Source organism: Myotis daubentonii, chromosome 2 (assembly GCF_963259705.1).
Source record: "Myotis daubentonii chromosome 2, mMyoDau2.1, whole genome shotgun sequence".
Classification (NCBI taxonomy): Eukaryota; Metazoa; Chordata; class Mammalia; order Chiroptera; family Vespertilionidae; genus Myotis; species Myotis daubentonii.
In genome coordinates, this window is record NC_081841.1 from 134,753,373 (window position 1) to 134,775,555 (window position 22,183).

At 38.0% G+C, this 22,183-nt stretch overlaps 2 protein-coding genes across 2 annotated transcripts in view; one reads left to right on the forward strand and one right to left on the reverse strand.

The window, feature by feature from the left end:
- Positions 1–22,183, reverse strand: part of GTF2F2 (general transcription factor IIF subunit 2) — a 152,757-nt gene that overhangs the window by 108,854 nt on the left and 21,720 nt on the right. The window contains exons 3-4 of the mRNA XM_059684687.1: positions 20,386–20,404; positions 19,105–19,249 (exon numbers count right to left, since the gene is read on the reverse strand). Coding sequence (XP_059540670.1) covers positions 19,105–19,249; positions 20,386–20,404 — 164 coding nt within the window. The remainder of the gene's footprint in view (positions 1–19,104; positions 19,250–20,385; positions 20,405–22,183) is intronic.
- On the forward strand, positions 6,389–6,768 carry LOC132228376 (transcription elongation factor SPT4-A-like). Its single transcript, XM_059684670.1, has one exon. The coding sequence runs from the start codon at positions 6,414–6,416 to the stop codon at positions 6,765–6,767; it is 354 nt and encodes a 117-aa protein (XP_059540653.1). The 5' UTR covers positions 6,389–6,413; the 3' UTR covers position 6,768.

Consider the following 22,183-nt stretch of genomic DNA (forward strand, 5'->3'; position numbering starts at 1 on the left):
TATATGTCTGCATAAAAAGTTTCTTTAATTCTTCCAAACCAAATAATGATACAAGGCACAAGAATATAGTTGAAACGTAGGCTTCAAATGCATCTTGGTCACTTTTCCTATTCTGTAGTGATGTGGCTTTTCATCGCAGAACCTTTTGTCAGCACTGGGTGCCCCAAAAGTGGGACTAGTGAGGTTGTGGGGAAAGGGGCTGCTACTTTTTCACATAAAAACCTTCCATACTCGCCAAAACCGGTTTGGCTCAGTGGATAGAGCGTCGGCTTACAGACTGAAAGGTCCCAGGTTCGATTCCAGTCAAGGGCATGTACCTGGGTTGCGGGCACATCCCCAGTAGGAGATGTGCAGGAGGCAGCTGATTAATGTTTCTCTCTCATGGACGTTTCTAACTCTCTCTCTCTCTTCCTCTCTGTAAAAAAATCAATAAAATATATTAAAAAAAAAACCAAAAACCTTCCATACTCTGTATGTTTTTAAAAATAAAGAATATGTGTTGCTTTTTAAAGTAATGAACCAATTTTAAAGTCTTGGCTTCTTTTTTCCAGAGGGAATTATTGTACTGGTGCTATCACCATATCAAGAGAATAAGATTTCAAGCAACAAAAATATAAAGGCAATGAAGTAAAATGTTTTGTATTTCTGTAGTAAGAGGCTATGTGGCAGAAAAAGAAAAACCAGTTACATGGCATTTTCTTTCTTTCAAATTCTGATATAAGAACAATACACTTATGCCCAAAGCACTATAGAAGAGACAATGCCTGTGTGCAACCAAAACCTGGAGTGAGGTTTTTTCTTTCTTTATAAAAAAAAACCAAAACAACAAAACACTCCCACAAATCCATAAAATTTGGAAAAGCCAAAGAAAATGAGTTTTTAAAAATTAAAATTTTTTCAATGACTTCATTTTAATATCCCAAGTAAGTAGTTTACACTGTAAAATTGATTTTACTAAGCTGAGTTTGGTTTGAAAAAAGGCCAGGTTCTATCGAAGATCTTAGTATACATGAATCAAAACAAATAACCAGCTTTATAACCTGGAAGCTATAGAAAATCAAAAGGAAAAAAAAAAAGAAACGTGTTTGTACAGCCTGTCATTTCTTCCAGGTATGATAAAAACATCCTAAATTCTTCTCAACTGCTTTATAAAACAGGAAACAGACAGGTTTGATAATAAAAGCTGAGCATCACAGAGTTTAGGAAAAGGCAAATACTACAATAAAGTTAAAAATTACTTAATGATTGCTTTTTTTTAAATATATTTTTACTGATTTCAGAGAGAAGGGAGATAGATACATCAATGATGACAGAGAATCACGCCCCCTACTGGGGATCGAGCCTGCAACCCAGGCATGTGCCCTTGACCAGAATCAAACCCACGTCCACAGGTCGACACTATTCACTGAGCCAAACCGGTTAGGTCTTAACGCTTCTTTCTGACATTCTCCATAAAAATCATACACAAAGGTATACAGAAAACAGAGGTCTAAAAGTTAACAGAAACTTCACTAAATTTTCAGCAATAATATTTAAGTGGAAATCATGAGCACTGAAATTAGAAGTTTAGGTTATATTAATAAACTCATAGCAATGACTAAAGTGAAAAACAAATGTGCCAATATTCTTTTCATAAATTACATATCAATTCTTTGGAGGAATAGGACTATAAATATTATCTGATTCATATGCTACCGGTGTGATTTTCACATTGCAGATACAGGACTACATTACCAAAATAAAAAACGCCTGGTGCCAAGGCTAAAACAGAATTCAAACATCTTCTTTCAACCTCATACTCTTCACTGATCAATCAGTTTTTCTCACTAGAAAACATGGGACTGAATTGTAAAGTTTCTCAATAATTACTTTTGATCACATAATTTATGTTAAAATTCGGGAAGTTAAAAAAAAATTCAGGCACTGAAGAAACAAACAAAAAGGCTTGTCAAAACATACCTTATAGAGGAGAACCAAGATGGCGGCATAGGTTAACGCCGGAGTTTGCTGCTTTGAACAACTACTTCAAAAGTGAAACCAAAAAACGGAACGGACATCACCCAGAACCACAGGAACGCTGGCTGAGTGGAAGTCCTACAACTAGGAGGAAAGAGAAACGCACACGGACACTCAGAGGAGGCGCAGTGCTGAAGTCAAATTCTGAGGTGCGGAGTGCGCGGAGCGGGCTGACCGCAGAGGGCGCGGTTGGCGTTTTCAATCGGGAGGGAGTCACAGACTCTGAGCTCCAGATCCGGGCGAGTCTTTAGGGACCCAGACTCAAACGGGAGAAGCGGGACTGTCTGGCTTCGGTCAGAGTGAGTGCAGCTTTCTCTCCCAGCTTTGCAGCGGGTGCTGGGACTCAGAGAGGCAGAGCCCCTGGGGACAGGACTGAGAGCCGCCATAACTGCTCTCTCCGGCCCACCCTGTTGATCCTGTGCGACCCGCACTACCCAAGCCCTGCACAGAGGCATTTGCCTGATAGCCTCAGGCAAAGGCTAGATTAGCACCTCCCTAGAGGACAGAAGTTCTCTCACTGCTGACACTCATAGCTGATTCTCATAGCCACTTGGCCTGGAGGTCAAACCCTCCCTGGAATTAGCTACAACAATCAAGATTTATCTATAAGACTGCGAACAAAGACCACTAGGGGGTGCACCAAGGAAGCATAACAAAATGCGGAGACAAAGAAACAGGACAAAATTGTCAATGGAAGAAATAGAGTTCAGAACCACACTTTTAAGGTCTCTCAAGAACTGTTTAGAAGCTGCCGATAAACTTAATGAGATCTACACGAAAACTAATAAGACCCTCGATCTTATATTGGGGAACCAACTAGAAATTAAGCATACACGGACTGAAATAACGAATATTATACAGACACCCGACAGCAGACCGGAGGAGCGCAAGAATCAAGTCAATGATTTGAAATGCGAGGAAGCAAAAAACATCCAACCGGAAAAGCAAAATGAAAAAAGAATCCAAAAATGCGAGGATAGTGTAAGGAGCCTCTGGACAGCTTCAAGCGTACCAACATCAGAATTATAGGGGTGCCAGAAGATGAGAGAGAGCAAGATATTGAAAACCTATTTGAAGAAATAATGACAGAAAACTTCCCCCACCTGGTGAAAGAAATGGACTTACAGGTCCAAGAAGCACGGAGAACCCCAAACAAAAGGAATCCAAAGAGGACCACACCAAGACACATCATAATTAAAATGCCAAGAGCAAAAGACAAAGAGAGAATCTTAAAAACAGCAAGAGAAAGAAACTCAGTTACCTACAAGGGAATACCCATACGACTGTCAGCTGATTTCTCAACAGAAACTTTGCAGGCCAGAAGGGAGTGGCAAGAAATATTCAAAGTGATGAATACCAAGAACCTACAACCAAGATTACTTTATCCAGCAAAGCTATCATTCAGAATTGAAGGTCAGATAAAGAGCTTCACAGATAAGAAAAAGCTAAAGGAGTTCATCACCACCAAACCAGGATTATATGAAATGCTGAAAGGTATCCTTTAAGAAGAGGAAGAGGAAGAAAAAGGTAAAGATACAAATTATGAACAACAAATATGCATCTATCAACAAGTGAATCTAAGAATCAAGTGAATAAATAATCTGATGAACAGAATGAACTGGTGATTATAATAGAATCAGGGACATAGAAAGGGAATGGACTGACTATTCTTGGGGGGGAAAGGGGTGTGGGAGATGTGGGAAGAGACTGGACAAAATCGTGCACCTATGGATGAGGACAGTGGGTGGGGAGTGAGGGCGGAGGGTGGGGCGGGAACTGGGAGGAGGGGAGTTATGGGGGGGAAAAAAAGAGGAACAAATGTAATAATCTGAACAATAAAGATTTAATTAAAAACAAACAAACAAACAAAAAAAACATACCTTATACTAAAAACAATCTCTATTCAATCTAAGCACTGAACTTCCTTAATTGATAGAAATTTGGATGACATTCTTCTTAAATCATCTCCAAAAATGCTGTTGGTTTCTTACAGTTAAATTGTAAAGTTTTTGTTGTAGGCAATTGCAGACTCATCACAATAATTAACACTAACTCCAGGACAATGATTACCTCTGAAAAGGGAGGTGGGGGTGGAAGCAGAAAAAGTAAATGGATGTCAACTGTGTAACGTGTTTTATTTCCTTTAAAAAATATGGCAAATGTCCACAATTATAAAATATGGCTATTGGCCAAAGGTTACACTATTCTCTCCACTTCCATAGGATTGAAATATTTCATTATAAATATCCTTACATTCCAATTTTTAAATCTTCTCCTCACCCTTATCCCCAGATTGCTAAAGCTATACACACCAACCACATATTTATGCATGCATACCCAAATATGAAAGCATATAAAACATGCCTTTCACTTTTTCCAGCCACTGAATAAGAAACATTTTCTACTATTAGGCTTAATTTTTTAGAGAGTAGGCATGGCTTAGGCAGTTGACAGTAACACTGAAAGATGAATCTCTATAGTCAGCCATAAACCTTGGTAGTTCAGGAAATATACAAAACACTAAAGTCATACATTTTTGTTTCGGTTGTTATTCCTCACAAGCATAAGATTGTCAGAAACTGGGATGATTCCAAATGTTCAGTAGCATGGCTGTTACTCAGAGAAAGCAAAAAATAGAGCTTCCTTATTCCTTCCACAGGGACCTTTACATGTACCAGGTGTACAGACTAATAATGCAGATTCTGTAATCCAAACACGATAATTTCAAGAGAAACATCAAAAGTGCTTTATTCAAAGTAGTGTCTATTGCGAGCTACATATTTCCCCCATCTTTCAGGTAATTTGTGGATACCGTCTCAATTGAACTTTTCTTGTTTTGAGGCAATCCATTCAGAGACCCAATTTTCTACTTCTTTGAATGTTTTGAAGTGCTGCTCAGAAAGTGCATGTGCCATCTATCGGAATAAGTGGTAATCTGAAGGAGCAAGGTCTGGTGAATACGGAAGGTGGGTTAACACTTCCCAGGCAAGATCTTTTAACATGTCTTTAACTGTTTTTTTTTTTAATTATTTTTTTTTAAATATATATTTTATTGATTTTTTACAGAGAGGAAGGGAGAGGGATAGAGTCAGAAACATCAATGAGAGAGAAATATCGATCAGCTGCCTCCTGCACACTCCCCACTGGGGATGTGCCCGCAACCAAGGTACATGCCCTTGACCAGACTCGAACCTGGGACCCTTCAGTCCGAAGGCCGATGCTCTATCCACTGAGCCAAACTGGTAAGGGCGTCTTCAACTGGTTTTGAAGTGTGTGATGGTGCATCTTCATGAAGCAAAATTACTTTGCCATGTCTTTTGACACATTCTGGTCATTTCACAACCAAAGCATGATTCAAATTGATTATTTGTTGTCGGTAGTGATCGGTATTAACAGTTCCACCTGGTTTTAGAAGCTCATAATACATCACACCTTCCTGATCCCACCAAACGCAGAGCATTATCTTCTTTCTGAAGTGATTTGACCTTGCAGTCGATGTTGATGGTTGACCTGGATCAATCCATGATTTTGTGCGTTTGGGATTCTCAAAACAAATCCACTTTTCATTGCCAGTCACAATTGGATGCAAAAAAGATTTTCTTTCCTGCTGTTGAAGCAACATTTTACTGGTGACTTTTCGGTTTTCCATTTGTCTTTCATTCAGTTAATGTGGCACCCATTTTCCTTCCTTTAAAATCTTTCCTATTGCTTGCAAATGATCAGAAATTGTTTGCTGAGCAATGTTTAATCTTTCTGCAAGTTGTTTTTGAGTTTGACACCCATCTTCATCCAATAATGCTTGTAACCGTTGGTCTTTAAACTTTTTTGGTTGACCTGGACGTTCTTTGTCTTTCACATCGAAATCATCACTTTTAAAGGGTTTAAACCAGCGTTCACAAGTATCTGGAGATGGAGCATGTTCACCATAAGCTTCCCGAAGTATACGATAACTTTTTCTTCAAGATAAGTAATGAGCTAAAACTTCCTGCAAATGCTTTTTTGGCACAAAATTTGACATCTTTATGTGTAAAAAATATCTATGATGTTAACACCTTCAGCAAATTTGACATATGAAGTTTTGAAGCTTGCTGTTAATACAACAAAATAGCATACATATCAAATTGCATATATGTAAACATATGTGTAACTCCATCTATTGAAAAAAATCCGCATTATTAACCGGTACACCTGATAATTCACTGGGAGAGTTGGAAAGCCTGGATGGGATTTAGAGTTGGCTGCCATGGAAGTGCAGGGAGGTGAGAGAGAACCTGCAGTTGACAAAGAATTCATCAGAGCTCAGTAAGCAGGCATTTACTCAGGCAGACATAGCAGCAATTCTGTTACCAATATTAAAGAGCTTGTGAGCATTTTGCTGTTCTGTTCCTGTCGAGAGGATGGCTCTGGAGACAGTGCTCAAGGACTTGAGGCATCTGCGATCTTGTTTGTTGCATTCGCTGGTCAAGACTACAGACCAGTTTGAATATGATGGTTGTGACAATTGTGATGCATACCTTCAGATGAAGGTTAACCGAGAGATGGTATATGACTGCACCAGCTCTTCCTTTGATGGAATCATTGGAATGATGAGTCCAGAGGACAGCTGGGTCTCCAAGTGGCAGGGAGTCAGTAACTTTAAGCCTGGTGTATATGCAGTGTTAGTCACTGGTCGGCTGACTCAAGGAATCGTGAGGGAGTTGAAAAGCCGAGAAGTGGCCTACAAATCCAGAGACACAGCTATAAAGACCTAGCAAGATGCAAGGCTGCCAGTGTCTTTGCCATGGCTTCCTGCCTCTGCTTATTGTTCTGAAACTAAATGGACAGAACTCACTCTCTAATTCTGAGGCTTAACAGACTGATGAAAGAGCAGCACAGCATGTTCCTGGGCCATTTTACCTTCTTTGGACTTAGTAGGATGGGAGTGGTGTAGGTTGATGGATTAATAGAGTGAATTGAGAGTGGAATAGGATGTTTTTTTCCTACCCACACTTCTGGCTGCCATCTTGCCCATAGTCAAGACTCTATATCAAATTCCAATAAACATGAACCCATAGCCACCCCCCCCCCAAAAAAAGCTTGCTTTAAAATTTTATTTTGAAATATAAGGAAATACAGTGGGGCTAGTCACACAATCTCTTAGAGCTTTTATTCTCTCATCTACATAATGGAGATTTAATTGAAAAGCGATATCCTCTTCAGATTGTGGGGAGAATTAGTAAATAATATACAGTACATATGAAGGCAGATTATATACCAACGTATAAGTGTAATAAACACTTAAGGGATATAGTTTATTCCAATTAACTATATTAAATCCAATTCAAATCCAATTAAAAATATGTACTAAATTCTTAATATAACTAACAACAAGCACTAAAACAGGCATGCAATCCATTGCTATGAATGGTGCTGCCCTAAGCAGCAGTAGAGGAAGGAGATGTCTCCATTCGGATACAGCCAATAAAAAAAAAACTTCAATACATCACAAGATACCTCAAAATGGAACCTGCAACTTTTCTCATTATAGCACACTAAATCAGCATTCCTCAGAGCATGGTCTATGGAGGGGTCCTCAAGATCATCTGGGTGTCCACAAAGTCTATTTTCATTAAAATACTCAATTGCGCCCTAGCCGGTTTGGCTCAGTGGATAGAGCATCGGCCTGCAGACCGAAGGGTACCGGTTCAATTCTGGTCAAGGGCACATCTCTCGCTCGGTTGCAGGCTCCTCGCCAGGCCAGGTCCTGGTGGGGATCCTGCAGGAAGCAACCAATCGATGTATTTCTCTCACATCGACATTTCTCTCTGTCTTTCCATCTTTCTAAAAATTTATGGAAAAATATCCTCAGATGAGGATTTTAAAAAATAAATAAGTAGCCCGAACCAGTTTGGCTCAGTGGATAGAGTGTCGGCCTGCGGACTGAAGGGTCCCAGGTTTGATTCTGATCAAGGGCATGTACCTGGGTTGCGGGCACATACCCAGTAGGAGATGTGCAGGAGGCAGCTGATCGATGTTTCTCTCTCATCGATGTTTCTAACTCTCTACCTCTCTCTCTTCCTCTCTGTAAAAAAATCAATAAAATGTATTAAAAAAAAATAAAAAATAAATAAGTACTCAATTGCACTTTTCACTGTTATTTACACTGATGGTGCAAAAGCAACAGTGGGCAAAAAGGCCGGTTTCACTTAAGAATGTCCTTGATGAACAGTCAAAAATGTTTTATTCAATTTTTGACCCTTGATACATATCCTTTAATATTCTGTGACACCAAATGCAAAGTACACATAAAGCACTTCCGCTGGATATCAACACAGGATGCCTGTGTCAAAGAAAAGCCTCTGTGTGATTGAGTTGGGAGCTGAAATAGCTTCTTTTGCCAGGAAGATCACTTTTATTTAAAAGAATGGTTGATCATGGCTGGGTGGCTCAGTTGGTTGGAGCGTCATCCCATACACCAAAAGGCTGCAGGTTCGATTCCTGGATGCCTATGTTGCAGGCTCAATCGGGTCTTATACGGGAAAAAACTAATCAATATTTCTCTCTGCCTTCCTCTTTCTCTAAAATCAATAAAAACATATCCTCGAGTGAATATTAAAAAAAAAAGAATGATTGAGAGACAAACTATGGTTATTCAGACTCAGGTATGTGAAAGATATTTTCTCAAAAATAAATGGAATAAGCTCATCTTTTCAAAGAAAACAAGTGAAAATATTCATTATTTCTCAACATTAATAAAATTCAACATTTGAAGTCAAAATTAGAAGTTTTGAAAAACTTGTACCTACCATTAGCTTGACAGCTCTCCAAAATTTAGACTTTCTAATTAAATCAATGGTGTTGATGAATGCAAAATTTTGATACTGTATAATGAAATGTGCTAACCTGTGGAAGAACTACATAACTCAGTGATTCAATATTCATCAAATGATGGGCATATAATGTTATAAAATCATGCTTAAGTGGAAGAGCCGCTCAAAGTGTATAAGATAAAACCAGTGGGTTTCAATGTAAAAGTACAAGAAGTTTGTTGATAGGGTTTCAGACTCTATATGGCAACTCACTTTTAAGAAACTTCCACTTGTAGAATTTTGTTGTAGTATCAAAATACGAATATCCACAATTATCTAAAAATACTATTAACTGCTCCTCCCTTTTCTAACTATATATATCCTACAGGTCAGACTTACTTCAGATCCTTAAACCAAAATAACATTGCTAAACACTGAATTCAGAAGGTTTGAGACTCCAGCTTGTCTTTTAGGCTAGCCCAGTGATTTTCAACCTTTTTCATCTCATGGCACATATGAACTAATTACTAAAATTCTGCAGCACACCAAAAAATATATTTTTTGCCAATCTGACAACAACAACAAAAAAATAGGTAGGTCAATATTTGACAAAGGAGGCAAGAATATACAATGGGAGTAAAGAGTCTCTTCAACAAATGGTGCTAAACACATGCAAAAAGATGAAACTAGACCACCAACTTACACCATATGCAAGAATAAACTCAAGATGGATAAAAGATTTAAATGTAAGGCATGAAACCATAAAAATCTTAGAGGAGAACATAAGCAGTAAAATCTCAGATATTTCATGTAGCAATATGTTTACAGATATATCTCCTGGGGCAAAGGAACATAAGGAGAAAATAAACAAATGGGACTACATCAAAATAAAAAGCTTCTGCACAGCAAAAGAGACCACCATCAAAATGAAAAGGAAACCCACTGTGTGAGAGAACATATTTGCCAATGATACATCTGATAAGGGGTTAATATCCAAAATATATAAAGTACTCACAAAACTCAACAAAAGGAAGATGAACAATCCAATTAAAAAATGGGCAGAAGACATGAATAGACATTACTCCAAAGAGGACATACAAATGGCCAAGAGACATATGAAAAAATGCTCAAAGTCACTAATCATCAGAGAAATGCAAATTAAAACCACAATGAGATATCACCTCACAATGGTCAGAATGGCTATTATCAAAAAATCAACAAACAACAAGTGCTGGCGAGAATGTGGAGAGAAGGGAACACTAGTTCACTGCTGGTGGGAATGCAGACTGGTGCAGCCACTGTGGAAAACAGTATGGAGTTTCCTCAAAAAATTAAAAATGGAACTTCTGTTGGAACCAGTGATCCCATTCCTGGGAATATATCCTAACCCCCCTTCCCCCCCCCCCCCCCGCCAAAAAAAAACAATTAGAAAGAATATATGTACCTCTATGTTCATAGCAGCATGATTTATAATAGCTAAGATTTGGAAACAGCCCATTACCCATCAGTAGATAAATGTATAAAACAGTTGTGGGACATTTACACTATGGAATACTATGCAGCTGTAAAAAAGAGAGATCGCCTACCCTTTGGGACAGCATGGATGGACTGGAAAATATTATGCTCAGTGAAATAAGCCAAACTGAGAAAGACAAATATCACAGGATCTCACTTATTTGTGGAATCTAATGAACAAAATGAATCAACCAACAAATAAGACCCAAAGCTTGGAGATATTGAACAAACTGACATACCTCAATGTGGGGTTGGGGGGGATGAGAAGAGATAAACTAAAGAACTTATATACTTTACTAGAGGCTCGAAGATTTGTGCAAGAATAGGCCTCCCTTTCCCTGGCTGCCGGCACCACCTTCGCTCTGGCCTGGAGCCGCCTTTCTGCCGCTCACCTTGTCACATCAATTTGCATATTCCCTCTTTATTGGCTGTGGGCTCTGCCATCTTTATCGTGAAGTGACAGTTCATTTGTATATTACTCTTTTATTAGATAGGATTATTAGATAGGATGCATAGCCCACAGACATGGGCAATAGAGTGCTGGGGGATTACGGCAAGGAGGGAGGGAAGGGGGGAATGGGAGATATCCATAATACTATCAACAATAAAAATATATTTTTTGAAAATAGGTATAATTTTGACTTATTCACACCAGATAGCTATTGTTGTGTTGGCTGTTGTCATTTTTTTTATTTGACAATCTAAGGGAAAAGAAGTCAATACCCCTGGTTAATCAAGTATTGCATGTTTTAAAAATTCTTGTGGCACACTAGTTGAAAATCGCTGAGTTAGACATTCATGAGATTTGCAAAATGCCACTCTTCCCACTAATTTTTTTTGGAAAACAGGTTTCTGGATTTTTTAATTAAAATATTATTTATATTAACATGTAATGTATAAAGGGGCCCTGAGACCAAAAAGTTTGAGAAGCACTATACTAAAGTAATATAAAATAATTACAATTATGATAGATATAAGGCTAAATAAAATCTCAGTGTCCTATTGCAAGGCAATTAGTAATATGCATATGGTGGTAATTTAGGTGACTGTACTTCAAGTTTAAGCAATCATAAAATTCAACGAAGAAAATGGCTATAGTTTGAATGCCTACAAGCACGCATACATACGCATAAAGCTTAATTCCAACCTCTCAATATATGGGGGATATGTACCAAGCTAATATTTCCCATAAGCACTCAAAAATTCAAGTTAGCCCTAACCGGTTTGGCTCAGTGGATAGAGCGTCGGCCTGCGGACTGAAAGGTCCCAGGTTCGATTCCGGTCAAGGGCATGTACCTTAGTTGCGGGCACATTCCCAGTGGGAGGTGTGCAGGAGACAGCTGATCGATGTTTCTCTCTCATCAATGTTTCTAACTCTCTATCCCTCTCTCTTCCTCTCTGTAAAAAATCAATAAAATATGTTTAAAAAAATTTTCAAGTTAAAATGAAAACATTACCTTTATTTATGCTTCATTTACCACACTTACAGGACAATAGCATACAAGGCAGATTACAGATTCTACAGTATCAGTTTAGTTTTCAAAATGACTGGTCATTCAGCATCTTCAAAGGACATTTCCATATATACATTTTTCTTCAAATACAAACAAATACATTCTAAAGCATATGTATATTGGTATATGCTGCCAAATTCAAGCTTGCAAGTAAACAAGGCAGGCCACCACCAAATAAATTCTCACATACTTCCAATTATCTCAGCAACTATGTTATCTGGGGAATATATCTTATTATAATGTGCACAGTGGCTAACCAAGTGTTACAGCACACAGTGCTGAACTCATCTAATTAGCAAAGAGAAAGATAAAGTAAAAAGGTTATCTATACCAAAAATATATATAAATATGTAATGAGCAAGAAGTAAAGTGGGAAACAAAGGAATTTAATATTCACTTTTGAACCTCAAATGTCTTAAGAAAAGGATATTAACTTTGAACGATGAAAACCCATCTTTTTGTCACTAAGAAGTCACCCTACTTAAAACCACTCTTAAAAAATACCTTTACAGTACTAGTAATTCTTAGGAGAAAATAAAATATTTCAACACATTTGCTTTAACAAGCCCATCCATTATATGCCAGTCCTGTACTAGACACTGTGGAGAGAAGCATGAGGCATGGTGCCCTGCCCACAAGGTTTAATTAAGGGACAAAATATGTATGCAAACCTTAGTGCCATACTAGTCCAAATGAAGGAAGAATCAACAGATTAGAGCAGTAAAGGGAATGATGGTTACTGTAAAAGGTCAACAAATCTCTGGATGAAGAAAATCAAGAGGAAAAGCAGACAGGTATCAGGAAACTGTAAAAAATAAGGGATTCCAGCAGAATGAACTAGAAGAGTGTGGAGAGGATGGTGAAGTTTTCAAAGGACTGCTTTGGGTTAAATGGAATAAAGAAATGTGTATGTGTGATTCCTACTACAGAAATCACCAAATGAGGCAACTGATTACATGTGAGCATAAGAGGAGATTAATAATTATTAGGGCCTAAAGAATGTATTATAGACAGAAATATGGACAGATGGAGAATAAAAGAATAAAGAAATTAATCTGATTTCCTATCTTCTGGGTTTAGATGATAAAGAAATCCAAGCAGATTGTTTGTTAAACCAGCTGAAGATGGTACTGGACATCAGATGAGAGACTAGGCTTTTGTCATTGCTACCACCCTGGTCCAGGTTTCTGTCTTCTCTCCCCTGGATTACCGCAATAGTCTCCAACTTCTACCCTTGCCCCCAATGTTTCTTGTCATGGGCCAGCCAGAGTGAGCCTTTATAATGTAAATCAGATCAAATCACTATTCTGTTCAAAACCCTCCAGTGGCTCTCCAGTTCACTCAGAGTAAAATCCCAAATCCTTACAATGATTTACAAATTCCTTCATGATCTGCCATCGCCAATCCCCTTCCTGTCTCCAGTCTAATAGCCTACTACTTATTCTTCCCCCTTGCCCATCTATCCCACCCAACTGACCTCCTTGCTGCGCCTAGAGCATGCCAGGCTTGCTTCCACCCTAGGGTAAATTGTTACCTCTGTTTGAAAACTTCTAGTTGGCTAACGAATTCCACATGGCTCTTTTAAAGGCGTTCAAAACATTGTTTAAACCCCATCTTCTAAATATGGCCTAAGCTAACCACACTATTAAAAACTGCAAGCTCCACCCTAATACTCCTGATCCCACTTTCCTTTTTCCCCCCCAGAAAACTTACACCTTACTGTCGGTGACAGAACTTACTTATTGTATTTGTTGGTTGCTATTTCCTCTTACTAAGATGAAAGTACCATGAAGACAGAAACTTTGGTTACTAGAGTATTTCAAGTCTAAATAAAAGAGGGCCTGCAAAAAATCAATTTTCTAAATTAATTAACAGCTACAGAGTGGTCCAATATAATGAAAACTAACAGCAAAAGGTCACTATGTTTCTATCAGTTCTAACTCTGCCCATTTTTTCCAATATTTTCTACCTTAGCAATGGTCTCTTATTCATCCAAACATTCAAGCCAAAAAAGCTTGGAAACCATTCAAGACTTCTCACTCTTCCAACTCCCCACAAAAGCTGTCAAAATTACTTCTATCTCAAGACCGGCACTCCCCTTGTATCAGTTCAAACCTATTCATCTCTAAACTAAATTATGAAGTTCAAAACTGAGGTTTCCTCCTTAGATCTAACTGGAACTATTTACTAGACAGGTGAGAAAGCAAAGTGAAGAATAGGACACTTGAAGGTGAGAAAAACGAATTTTATCTTCACTTTCTTTCCTCCTATTCATACACACTTATTCATATAATTCAAGGTCCAGCTCAAATTTTATCTCCACTTTCGAAGCCGTTCCCTGTTCTTTCAGGCAATGAGCATATTTTTTTTTCTCTTTGTACATAACTCCACTAGAGTACTTTCTATAGCAATTAGTTTTTTTAAAACACTATTCTTATTTATTTTAATCCTCACCCAAAGATATTTTTCCATTGATTTTTAGAGATAGTGGAAGAGAGTGGGAAAGACAGAGAGAAATATCGATGAGAGAAACACATCAATTGGTTACCTCCTGCATATGCCCTGACTAGGGCCTGGGCTGGGGAGGAGCCCGAAACCGAGGCACGTGACCTTGACGGGAACTGAACCCGAGACCTTTCAGTCCTCAGGCCGACACTCTATCCACTGAGCCAAACCAGCCAGGGCTATAGCAATTATTTTTTCACATATCAGTTGCCTAACTGAACAGAGTCTAGTATTATTTTAGTACTGGGCCTAGCATCTATAAAAAAAGCGTAATAGGCTAATTAGACCAGACATTCTTCTGGACAAAGCAGGGGCTGCAAGGGCTGAGCCCCTTGCATGAATTTCATTCATCGGGCCTCTAGTTAAAAATATTTGTTGAAAAGAAGGAACAACAACTCTTAGTCCAGAACTGGCAATTATAAGTAGAAAACCTAAGTTTGAACAAAAAGGTGAAAGAGACCCCTCCCCCCAAAAAAGAAGTTATCTAGTTACCAATAAACGGTAGATAAAAATACTAAACTGAAGACCCAAGGGGGAAAAAATAAAGGCTAAACACATAAATCATTTCCACCTAGCTAAGGTTAGAAAGATAGGGGTACTAGGTAATAATGAAAATATTTAATAGAGAAATAAATTATTTAGAATTTCACAGAGAAATGTGGAGGTAGAAGAGGGCTAACCCAAAATAGCCCTTAAAAATAAAACATGTCACCCTGGCTGGGTGGCTCAGTTGGTTGGAGTGTCGTCCCATACATACATCAAAAGGTTGTGGGTTCAATTACCGGTCAAAGCACATACCTAGATTGTAATACAATTCCTGCTCAGGGCATGTATGAGAGACAACCAATTGATGTCTCTCTCTCTCACATTGATGTTTCTCTCCCCCTCTCTCCCTTCCTCTTGCTCTCCAAAATCAATGAAAAAACATATCCTCGGGTGAGGATTAAAAACAAAAACAAAAAATGTTCTCTCAGATAGGCATACTCAAATTAGACACAAATTAGTTGAATGCATAAAATGCTCATGAAATAGATTGTTTTCATTAAGAAGAAAGCACTATAAAACATACCATCATCCCCTTCTGACCCCATACCCCAACGAAACTCAAATACGTAGAATTCAATCATTAGAAAACCTGGCTCAAAAGGGAACTCTCAAAACCCAGCCCAGTATGACAGCAGAAGGAATGAAGTTATTAAAATTAAACTCAACACAATAGGAACTCTCCCTCCTAGAAGCACAACTGCGCCTTTCCCCTCTCCCTCCCTTTCCCCCAGGCCTGTTACCTTTGCCTCTCTCTCTCCTAAGCTCTAAGGGCCACTTCTTTCACCTCTGTAACTTGTTTCCTGAGCCCATTTTTTCTACCACTCACTTCTTCTACCTCTGTGATGTCCTAAATAAAATTTCTCTTATTAAAATAAAAACAACACAATGAACTTAAATAGATTTTAATTATTCTTAGAAAATTCTGTTTTATAGACCTGTTGCACTATTAAAAAGAAATGAAGAACCTAAAAAGTAATTTTTATAAGCAAAGACAGTTGTATGCTTGAGGGAAAACATAAAAATATTCAAGATAATGCCTACCACATGTATATTTCAATGTAAAATAAACACTTAATGTAAAATGGCTGTTACTTATACTTTGGTTCATGACCAACAAAAGTAACACTAGAGTGGTGGCTCTGAAGTTTTTTTTGGGTCACAGACCTCTCTGAAACTCCAATGAGAGCTATGGTCCTGTCCTGAAGAAAAACATGCAGATTATATATATATATATATCTAGCATTTTAAATATGTCATAGCAATTACAGAGCCATGGAACTCAGTTGTAGAACTGATGACTTAATGAACAGAAATAGCAAACAAATGTAAGACTCCTCAGAAAAGAAAATAAACTTAATAATAAGTAACAACTCTAGAGATTTTTTCTTGGTCATCCAATCAAAAATACTGAATATAAAAATCTCTATTGGCTGGATTTTATCAAGTGATATACACCCAAATAGAGCATGCTCCTGCCTTAAAATAACCTTGAAACCTAAAGTGTTTAAAAATAATACCTATTATTAACATTAGAATAGTTATTGAGCATTTATTAAATACTGAATTGTCTTAAGTTTTAAATATACTTATGTTTATACATAAGTGTAAATCATTGTTATTTTCATTTCACGAATACGGAAATTAAAGTACAGAAAAGTACAAAGAATGTCAAATAACAGTGACACAAAACAGAAATGATTAATGAGATTAAGAAGCAAAAAATTCCCTGATAGTGTATACCATCTAATAGCAACTTAGAGCTGTATTTGGGTTAGCAGAGTTCTACAAAGCAGAACATATTGTCCAAACTCCAGAAGAAGGATGACAATCTTGATCCCTTTCCATTCCTTGCAAGATAATCCTTATACCAGCGGTCACCAACAGGTGGTCCATGAGGTCCGAAAGGTTGGCAACCGCTGCCTTATACCATATTCACTTTGAAGTATACTGTAACCAGAAATGTGAACAAAAAAATGTTCAAAAAGAGTATAACACAAAGTAAAGGGTTTATAAGATTAACAACGGAAGATTAATTCTGAGGATAACAAAACTTAGCTTTCTAAATTACTATCTTTTGTGTACCAGCAACAAATCATGCTTTGGAAAAATTAGCAATATAATAAGATGTAAAAATTCTGAAATAGAGCACCTTATTCTACAGGGGAAGTTCAAGCTCCACTATCTCAAACTTTCTCCAAGGTTCTGCCTCCTTCTTGCCATCTTGGTTCCATGTCTCTTCCATTCCAGGATAATCACAAAGGTAGAGAAAATCTTGCAGGTTCAATAGGTCTTACTAAATCCCATCAATCACAAGACAAATTTCAGATTCCCTGTATGTGCCTATGCTATGCCCTGCACAATGTTGCATACAATAAACATCTGCTGAATGGTCAAATCTTCTCCATGAGAAAATGTCTGTGTTTTTAAAAAACATGTCTTTATTGATTTTAGAGAGAGAAAAGGGAGAGAAAGAGAGGGAGGGAGAGAAAGAGGAGGAAAAGAGGAACTGAGGGAGACAGAGAGAGAGAAAGACATCAATGTGAGAAACATCAATGAGCTGCCTCTTGCACGTACCCCAACCCAGGACCAAACCTGAACCCACAACCTGGGTATGTGCCCTAATTGAACCAGTGACCTTTTGATGCATGGGAAGATGCTCAACCAACTAAGCCACACCAGCCAGGGCAGAAAATGCATATATTTAATATTTTCTACCTCCCGAAATATTACATTACAAATTACACCAGCATGAGAATAATGCAATAAAGCAATTCTTTTATGTTAAATCACATTACTGAAAAGTTTTAATTTACCATTTTTTTTAGATTCTATGTCCAAAGGAAAAAAAGAAAAAGACTAATTTTTAAAATTCAATTTATGCAGTTATTAGTAAACCAAGACATTACAAAAATTTTATCTGAGCATATTCCCTTTTTCAAAACAATGATGTTCTTAATATACTATAATTTGTATAGCTTTCTTTATAATGTTTAATGAAGATATGACAAAATCATGGATCTTTTCTTTTATATCACCAAAAAACTTTTTAAGCCCTAACCGGTTTGGCTCAGTGGATAGAGCGTTGGCCTGCGGACTAAAGGGTCCCAGGTTCGATTCCAGTCAAGAGCATGTACCTTGGTTGCGGGCACATCCCCAGTAGGGGGTGTGCAGGAGGCAGCTGATCAATGCTTCTCTCTCATGGATGTTTCTAACTCTCTATCCCTCTCCCTTCCTCTCTGTAAAAACTCAATAAAAAATATATTTAAAAAAAAAAAACCTTTTTGATACATATGAGAAATCAGTTCCACTAAATAGGTGGCTTGCTGCTTCAATAGCAATATTCTAGATTCAGTAGAAGTTAAAAACCAAGAAACTATGAAAATAAACATATATTCATATACATATGCTGCAAAAAAGTTCCCTCTATATTTAACTCACAAGCTGAAACACTTGCTCCTGAGTCACTGAACTGATAAAATATCTCATACCAAACACACAAAATTGAACTACATTTTACACAGAGTTTCCTGGAAGTCAATACCAATTTTAAAAGTTAATTTCTGCATTACACAGGCCCTCTTAGCATAGAAAGAATATGAGAGCAAAAATTCAGACTAAAATATTCCCTAATTTCAAGCAGCATTAAAAAAAAACAAAAAGTTATAGCCCTAACCGGTTTGGCTCAGTGGATAGAGGGTCGGCCTGAGGACTAAAGGGTCCCAGCTTCGATTCCGATCAAGGGCATGTACCTTGGTTGCGGGCACATCCCCAGTAGGGGGTGTGCAGGAGGCAGTTGATCGATGTTTCTCTCTCATCAATGTTTCTAACTCTATCCCTCTCCCTTCCTCTGTAAAAAATCAATAAAATATATATTTTTTAAAAAGTTATAGCTGCTGAATATCAATTTACCAAAACAGGCAAGGATGACTTTATCCTGGCAAAACTCAGAATACTGTTTTTTCAACATCCTAGAAGACAGCTTGGTGCACCACACTTTTCCATCTGCTTTGTTCTATTTCTTTATGCCCCAAGTGGAAATTAAACGGTTCAAATAACACCCAAAATTCATCAATCACGGTAAAGAGAAGTAGCATGATATGAATAACAGAAGTAGAACAATAGGTGGAACAGCCTTGGTAATGACCTTAGAGTGCATGTTGAGACAGAAAATCTATTCAACATGTACAGGAATCACATTAAATAATTCTATTCTCACTTACCTGAAGAGCTCTCAGTAAATACTGTTAATGTTTGTCCTCCAACACTTTGCAAGACAAATGGATGTTCTCTAGGAGCGCTGACTGAAGCTGGTTTTCCACCAATATCATGAATATTTGCAAGATCCTCATTCAAAGTAAATGACACCTAATAGACACATTAAGTAAAGCTTATTACAACAGACTTTTGTATTCAAAAGTACAGAAATTCTGGTAAGTCAAATAATTTTTTAAATGTGAATTTCTTGTAGTCATTTAAGCATTTTTTAAACTTCATCTAAAATTTTAATACTTAAGTCATAAAAAGAGACTTCCCACTTGTCAGAATAATGGGGCTAATCTACCATTATAAATACAAATAGCTTTCAAATGTTTTCTCTGGTCTATGGCTGAAGAAATTCTATTTCCAAAAATAGGAATATAATGTTTACCCCTAAGTTCTTTGAGGTCAAGAAACCATGCCTTGTTATATTTATATCCTTAAAATATATACATCTCCTAGACAGTGCCTGGCACAGAGAAGGAAAACAGTATTTGCTGAATGAGTGAATTTTTAAAATAAATTAAGAAAGCAATTGTACTTGGAGGGGGAAAAGTGAGCTACTTAGAAAGCTTAAACATTCCAATAAACAGAGGATACATTTCTTTTGTAGTTCTTAATAACTACTGTGATTACATGGTGCTGTTTTATATTTGAATACTTTAATAAGTACGACTGAATATTGACAAGGATAATTTAATGTTGAGGGTTAGAAAAAAAAGATATAGTACACATTCTTTCAAAATGATTTTTACTACATACTAGATCTCACCAAAAGAATGTCAAATATTACATCGGAGAGATTTATAAACATAAAATACTGATCTCCCAACCACGGAGGAAGATTATGGAGTATTTATTAAATATCTCTCTGCTGTGTGCTAGGTAGTGAAAATTATATCCTGGACTTAATGGGTCAAAATCTAAAGCCCTCAAAGATCCAAATCAAATGCCTCTGCCACACTGAAATAATGTTAAAATATTACTGAAGTAATACTAACTTTTGTAAAAACTGAGAGGGGATATTTTAGGTCAAAGTAGAAAAATGCTAAGAAGGAACAACTAGAAAGGAGCCCACTCATTCACACACGAGTGGTGTTTATACTACTATGTGTTCCTGACCATTAGCTACTAGTTTGATGTGGAGTTTTCCAGAATACAAACACCACCCTCTCTTTGCTATTACTAATGCACAGTAAAATAATCTCATGTTTTAAATAAAGTTTAAACAGAAATAATCTTACCTCAGTCCTTCCTTGATTCCTTAAAGAGAAAAAAGGAAAAAATTTTAATTATTTAAATTTCATGTTTTTTTTCTTCCAAATTTATGCTGAAAATTTAAAGAAATAACACTACTGCATATTTCCATAAACTGTTATATTTACAGAGCTTAAAATTTACCCATGGCTCTCCTCAACTATCCTATCCATAATTCTATAAGAAAAACAAGTCTCATTAACCCCATGAGTATTTTATTAGAACTTTGTGTCACTTAACACTAATACAACCTGCCCTAATAATATGTTATCCAAATAATGATCTGATTACAATTCTTATCTTTATTTCTGAAATTTTTTTAGCATTCAGCAGCATGAGAATATATGTTTAATACAGATATATGTTATTACTATTTATTTTGTCTAGTTGAAGATGTTTCATTTACCTAATAAAATCTTAAAGATCAAAATTTAACAATATTTTAAAATTACAAGCAATTTTCTACACTTGTAGAAAAACTACACTATATATGGCCTGGCCTTTGTGGCTCAGTGGTTGAGCATCAAGCCATGCATGAAGAGGTCAGATATTCGATTCTGGGTCAGGGCACATGCCCAGGTTGCAGGCTTGATCCCCAGTAGGGGGCATGCATGAGGCAGCCAATTGATGATGTTTCTCTCTCATTGATGTTTCTATCTCTCTCTTCCTCTCTTTCTATTAAAAATCAATAAAAACATTAAAAAAAGAAAACACCAAACAATATATGCCCATACATAAACATACAGACAAGTCAAAGGGAAGTTTTAAAATAGCCATAATTCCACTGTTAACATCTTGGTACAATAAATATCCTTCCAGACTATTTATGTGAATGATATGTTTTTAAATGTCTTTTTTACAAATCTGAAATCAATGTAGACTTTACATAAGAGCCTAATTTTAAAAAACATGTATTAAATTCCTACTATATGCAAAATCCTAATATATAAAAACCCGGGGTCGTCATGTCCTAGACGACTGAACAGGAGGCTGCGTGGGCGACCAGGCCGGCAGGGGGGGCAGCGAGGGACAACCAAACGACTGGGCCCTGGGTCCTGGCCGGGGCTGGCGGCTGAAGGGAGCTCTGGGCCCTGGCTGGGACGCTGTGGAACTGCAATGGGGGCATGGCCGGCCTTCAAACTCAGGGCCCAGAGCTTCCTGTCGCCACCAGGGCTCAGAATTCCCTCTGGCTGGGGCGAGGCGGCCGAAGGGAGGTCTGGGCCGGCCGGGATGGCTGAACTCTGGGTCTCCCGCCGTCCAAGAGCGGCCGGCCTTCAAACCTGGGGCCCAGAGCTCCCTGCAGAAAGTGCTTCTGTTTGTTTAGTCCATTGGTTTTAAATCAGATTACACTCCCACAAACAGGGTAAGAGAAAACTGTTCAACGCGCCTTCGGCAAAACGCAAACTCTTGCTGAACTTGAGTGAGCCCTTCCCAGCATAGCTGTCTTCGCGCTTTTCAGGGCACTTTTGAAGGAAGGAAAGGGATCTGGCGCCCCTATGGCTCTACTGCGGGAACAGAGCTGGAAAAGCGAAGTTTCTCAAGGAGGTGGGAGCGCAATGGGGACTCTCCCAGCTGGGGGAGGGGCGCGCCCGGACGCCCCCTACACTCCAGGGCTGGGGCAGGGCACACGGGGGGGGGGGGGGGGGGGGCGGGACATCAAGTGGTAAAGGTCCAGCAGACACCCAGCCTACAGGCTGCCTGAGGAGGGGTGTCAGATGCATGAAGGAAAGGCTTAGCATCTCTCATCGCTTTGGTTTTCAGAACTCCCTGCTCCCCATCTGTCGG

Coding starts and splice junctions, on each gene's coding strand:
- LOC132228376 (XM_059684670.1), top strand. CDS start 6,414: ATGGCTCTGGAGACAGTGCTCAAGGACTTGAGGCATCTGCGATCTTGT.